This window comes from Ipomoea nil, unplaced genomic scaffold (genome assembly GCF_001879475.1).
Source record: "Ipomoea nil cultivar Tokyo-kokei standard unplaced genomic scaffold, Asagao_1.1 scaffold2144, whole genome shotgun sequence".
Taxonomy (NCBI): Eukaryota; Viridiplantae; Streptophyta; class Magnoliopsida; order Solanales; family Convolvulaceae; genus Ipomoea; species Ipomoea nil.
Genome location: NW_017618572.1, coordinates 2,161,173 through 2,166,877, shown reverse-complemented (window position 1 = coordinate 2,166,877; position 5,705 = coordinate 2,161,173). Strand labels below are relative to the sequence as shown.

Here is a 5,705-nt window from a genome sequence, read left to right as displayed (position 1 = left end):
TGAGAAATTAAAATCAGGACATCACAAAAAACCAGTAAAGAAAAATTGATGACTAGTCATTTTCCTCATCAAAGCAGCGTACATCTTTTCATAAATAACTCTAGCTTTTTATGTTAGACAAAGTAACATACATCTTTTCTGATGATAAAGGGTGTTGAATCTGGATAGGAGCAAGAAACATCATCAAATTTATCCATCCCAGCCTGTATCTACCTGATTCTCAGTTCTGAAGCTATCGCTTTCATACACAGTGCATAAAACAATAAGAAATATCACAGCCACGATTGACATTTGTATCATGTCCGTAGTTATTTAGCCTCATTTTAAAACAGACAAATCCGCCAGGAAGAGACATTTCTTGTAAATTGAACATGACATAAATGCCAGAGTTTCACAAGGGAGGCCTTCTATTGCATCGTGTGATAGGAACGACTGCTGTATCAGTGCATCCTATTCTCATAATTCTGCTTTGGACTCATCATCTCGAGTGTGCTCAACAAAAGATGCATATGCCTTGATTATTGACTCGTAAACACGAATTCCCTTCAAATATTCATCCTTGTTCAAAAACTGAAGAATTTCAAAATACACTACTAATTAGAATTGGTTATACATTCAAAAAGAAACCAGAACGGATACATATATATATACATTTCAGTGGTTGACTGCAACCTGTTCTCACCCAAATCTTTGCACTTCTTCTCTCTTAGGTGTCATACTTCTATCCTATTAGGCCATTGTATCTTGTGTAACACATTACAGTTAAAGAGAAGACAAGTGCAGAGAGAGAGAACTTTTCATCTCAAAGTACTTTGGCTATGTTTGGCACGCCTAGCTGAAAGCTGAAAGCTGAAAAGCTAGTAACTAATAAGCTAACTAATTGAAATTAAAGTATTTGGTAAAATTAATTGTTGAATTAGTTGATAAGTATAAAAAGACATAAAAGGATATTCTAAGATATTAAAATTTTGATTAATGAATTATGGTGTCAATGTGTCATTTTTGTAAATTAATAAGATAAAAAAGGGAAGAAAAAAAAAAGTTAAAAAGCTAGTAGCTTATTTTGAAACGCTACTTGCGTTTAAAATAAGCTATTATTTTAAGGTCCTCATGTTTTACCAAACATGGTAGCTTAAAATAAGCTATAAATTCTAAAATAAGATGGCAGTATATCATAAAAGGTAAGAAAAAATTTATACTTGTGAAAACAATAAGAATGTGCATCAGAATAGATCTTCTGAGACAGAGAGACTATTGTATATAGAAACTAAAGTGCTAACCTCATTGTGGTCATGAAGGAGAATGGGAGTGTTTGCCATTGGAGAAAAGCCAATAGCTGGCAAACCATTCTCTCTAAAGTAGCGTGCATCTGTTGAGGCAGGAAATATTTCTGGCTTTCCTAGTTTCCCATTTGCATCCTTGACAGCTTTCTCTAATAAGGCCCACCAAATATTAGAACTATCAGGAGACGTAAGTGCTGGTCTTCCAAACTTATCATATATGGATGCCTTAACCTTGAACTGTCCAAGCTACAACAATGATCAGAACAATTGCAATTTTCGGAAGCAACATGTTTCTACATATATGTGACAATGATGCAGGAAATTTCAGTTAAGCAGATGGACAAAGCAAGTTCCAAAACACTGAAAAATTGGGTCCTCGCAGCCATTTGAAAAAACCAAGGCTCCATTTGCGTACACTGGGATGCAAAAGCAGACATTGGAACATAAAGGGATCAAAGGAACTGAATTTAGTTAATGAAAATATGTAGAGAAAATGCTATATTATGTATATATACAAGACAAGATACAACTCAGGCTAAGCCCAATATTAAAAACCTAGCGTTGCTTTCCCATATTCAACAAGACGCAATATATGCTTTCTCTGGAAGTAGTATATTTCCACCCTCATCAATAAAAGCACAGGAAACAAACAAACAAAAAACAGCTCAATTTTGATTACTTCAATTCATATTCTTTCTACACATTGATATGAGCAAAGAGGAACCACAACAACTTCAAGCATTACCAAGACACACCCTTGTGAACTGCACCATTGATGTATAATGTCACAAATTTCCTTCTTACCTCAAAGGTCATGTTGCGTGAAGCAGGTGCCCATTCCTCGACAATTCGTCTCTCCAATGAGGTTTGATCAGCAATTGGTGGAACTCGAATATCAAAGCCTGCTTCTGCTTCAGACGGCTGCAAGTTCATGACAAAGCCCTGAGAAGATGAAAAGAATCCACAAAATCAGTAACAAATATGATGATATCAAATATATGGCTAATCAAATCTATGGTAACCACTACTCCTTATATCTTAATCATCATTTAAGCTACAACAATTAAAGTATGAACCAATGAACTAAAGATTTCCTCAAAAAAAAAAAAAAAAAAAAAGGAACTAAAGATGAGTTTCAGCATTGCAGATACAAATCAGGTCAATTGGTGAATCCACTTCCAGGTAGATGAGACCATCCAATAAAATTAAAAAGAAACACATAAAACTGAAACAGGATTAGTTTGAATCACGAAATCAGCAGATGAAGGAAGAGGATCGATGTGGTCGTCTTCCATACAAATTTTAGGGTGTGTTTGGTTCAAACATGGGAATTGGAAAGGGAATGGAAATCAAATACTTGGTTGGTAGTAGGATGGAATTGGAATGATTACCAATATTGATCTTAAGAGTGGCAATGAAGTGAGTAGGCAATGCAGTGAGGAAGTCAATGAAGTGAGGAGAGATGAGTGAAGAGGCGATGAAATGAGGAGGGATAAGGTTGAATTAATGGAATGATACCTGATTTAAATTCGGTAATAGATTTTGTAATTATAAGGGTAATTAAATCATATACCTTTGTATTAAAAAAGTTGTAAACCAAACAATGTGTATGACTTTCATTCTCAGTGTCTAACCCCATGAACCAAACACACCTGTGTTTTAAAAGGTTGTCAACCAAACAATGTGTTCATTCTCATTCCTAGTGTCTAACCCCATGAACCAAACACACGCTTAATATGCATTGCAAATGTACAACAACCAGACACCAACCGCCATTCAGTAGTAGTAGATAAACAGATACAAGAAAAAGTATGCCTTAATTTCCTATTGCAGTGCCTAGCTAGGAATATAATAATATATAAATAGAGCTCGAAATCTGAGGTTGTTGAATTGGGGGTTAAGCAAATACCGTGGGGGAAGGGGTGCCAGCTTTCAAAGACACCATATTAACAGAAATGACTTCTCCTTCAGCCTTGAGGCCAGCCTTGACTAAGTCGAACTGAGCAGCCCTGAACCTCCTTATACTTTCAATACTCTTAAAAAGATTCTCCATGGCAGTATTATCATAGAGCTTGGCACCGTGTCCAGGGGCCCCAACTGCCTTGATAACCAACCACCAAGGGGACCTCTCACCGTAGAAGGCGCGATAGTTATCCGTGGGGGAAGCCAGCCCCTCGTCGAGCACAATCCCGACGTTCATCTTCGAAAAGATATCAGAATTTGCAAAGCTCTCAGCGCCGGCGTGGCCACCGATTTCCTCATCGGGGACGAAGGAGAGGTAGACGGTGCGGATAGGCTGGAATCCAGAAGCCTTGAGGCTGCGAATCGCTTCCAAGTACTGGAGGCCGACGCATTTCATGTCCTGGGAGCCCCTGGCATAGATGTTACCGGTGGCGGGATCGATTTGGGCGTCAAAAGGCGGGTGCGACCACTTGTGAGGCTCGGAAGGGACGACGTCGGTGTGGGAATTGAGGAGGATAGTGGGGAGGGTGGAGTCCTTGCCGGCCCACTTGAGGATAACGAGAGGCTTCCCCTTCACGAATTCTACAACCTGAGTTTCCAGGGATAGGGATTTCGCCTGAGAGATTATGAAATCCGCCGCTTCTCCGTACCTTGGGTTGGGTTGGGCGGTGTCGATTCGGAGGTATTGCTGGAATCTCGATATGATTTCCGCCGCCGCCGCCGGCGAAAATTCACTTGCCGCTGCCGCCGTGCCTATCAAACAGAGAAAGCAGGACTGATCGATCGAGCTCGCTCACAAAACCAAATAGCAACAATTTCATAGAAACGAAAAAGGAAAATTATAGAATTTGATTACCTAATAATGTTAAAACCGCAAGAAGTAGAAGAAGAATTGAAGCAGCATAGCCGCCGAATCTCCTCCTCATTTTCGCTCTATTTCTGGAGCTTGTGTGCCTCTCACTAGACTGCAAGATTGCTTCTCCCACTCAAGTGGAGTGTGCTGATTGCTGAAGCATGGTTGTCGAATTTAGAGACATAATCGGGCAATCGGCCGCGCTCGTGGCCACGTCGAATAACGGTGGAACTCAGGACATGTCTCCAATTAGGGGTGTACAATTCAGTTTGATTTTTCCAAATTAAACCGTACCAACTACCAATTCTTATTGAACCGAACTAATAATATACGGAGAAAAAAAACGGTAATAGATTCCAGTAAAACGAACATCGAACAAAATCAAACGATTTTGTAAAAAATCTGTAAATAATCGAATCGAAACGAACCAAATGTCGTTTGTTTTGTTTAATAATAATAATAATAATGAAGAACTAAATCCAAGTCTCTCGATGCTTGTTTTGCCGTTCAGTTTCTATTCTCATTGTTATTTTTCTTAAATTTTTTATTTGATTTTTCTATGGTTTGTTCTCTACTTTGCACTTTTGTTGTTTGCCGCAATTGTTCTTACCTCACAATTACATCTGACTTGAGTTATTCTTACAATATTCAGTATTTTCCCTAGTTTCATGTTTCTATGAAATTAATGTGCTTTAACATTATTTTAATTTTGATCTCCATTGCACTGGAATTATTTTCTAGTATTGGAATATATTTCCAGTGCACTAGCAATGACGGATTGTGTCCAAAAATTAACTATATAGTAATTGACACTTGTTTTTCAAATATTAACTATACAGATAGATGATTCTTCATCTTGTCAATAAAACATTCCAAGTGAGCCAACTGAATAGTCGGTTGTGCAGAAAAGCCAACTGATGTTTGGTATTAGTACTTAGTAGTGTGTTTAAATTTTGGATTGCTATTTTATTATATAATATTTGGACTTTGGATCTGGAGTATGTGAATATGTATTGTTTGGTAGTGTGTTTGTAAAATTAGAAAATATTAAAATTTGAGGTTCTTAAATCGAAGCGAACCAATTCTGAACCAAAATTGAACCGAATTATAATATTAAACTGAATGGTATCATTTTAAAAATACCAAAACCGAAATCAAAACCGGAAAAAAAAAAAAAAAAAAAAAAAAAATCGAACCGTATCCTGAAATGCCTACCCCTATCTCCAACAAATTAAGAAATGACATCTTATCTCCGAAAGTATCTAAAGTTTGAAAATACTTAACATGACTTTTGGTTGGAATGAGAGAATTAAGAAGAAAAGAAATTATAATTATGTAGAAAAAGAATAAAGTGGAATAAAGTAAGAATTTAAATTATATTATTTGGTAGGGAGTAATAAAATTATTAAAAATGACAACTGAATAAGTGATATAAAAACAAAAATGTCATTGTATAATAATAATAATAATAATAATAATAATAATAATAATAATAATAAAGGGCAAATGTGTCTTTTTTTCTTTTTTCCTTTCCCTTATAGCTGCTAAATTCTAATTCGGGGGGGGGGGGGGGGTGTTGTGAATTCGAATTCATTGAACCTCCAACC

The 5,705-nt window shown here is 36.8% G+C and overlaps 1 protein-coding gene across 2 annotated transcripts; it reads right to left on the bottom strand.

The window, feature by feature from the left end:
- On the bottom strand, window positions 1–4,312 carry LOC109148830 (aminoacylase-1). 2 transcript variants are annotated; one of them, XM_019296572.1, is made up of 5 exons: window positions 4,102–4,312; window positions 3,193–3,998; window positions 2,088–2,225; window positions 1,281–1,529; window positions 1–570 (listed from the first exon to the last, which is right to left on the bottom strand). In XM_019296572.1, the coding sequence occupies exons 1-5, from the start codon at window positions 4,169–4,171 to the stop codon at window positions 457–459; spliced, it is 1,377 nt and encodes a 458-aa protein (XP_019152117.1). In that variant the 5' UTR covers window positions 4,172–4,312; the 3' UTR covers window positions 1–456. The 2 variants fall into 2 exon arrangements, with proteins under 2 accessions (XP_019152117.1, XP_019152118.1); XM_019296573.1 differs by having other exon boundaries at window positions 1,281–1,520; window positions 4,102–4,310.
- Between the last annotated feature and the right edge of the window lie 1,393 nt (window positions 4,313–5,705).

What these genes read in the sequence shown, in the direction of transcription:
- LOC109148830 (XM_019296572.1), bottom strand. Translation starts at nt 4,171, where the DNA reads ATGAGGAGGAGATTCGGCGGCTATGCTGCTTCAATTCTTCTTCTACTT. An exon ending in TGCGGTTTTAACATTATTAG is followed by an intron (nt 3,999 to 4,101) that starts GTAATCAAATTC and finishes TCTGTTTGATAG; the next exon opens with GCACGGCGGCAGCGGCAAGT. An exon ending in CTGGCACCCCTTCCCCCACG is followed by an intron (nt 2,226 to 3,192) that starts GTATTTGCTTAA and finishes TCATCTTCTCAG; the next exon opens with GGCTTTGTCATGAACTTGCA.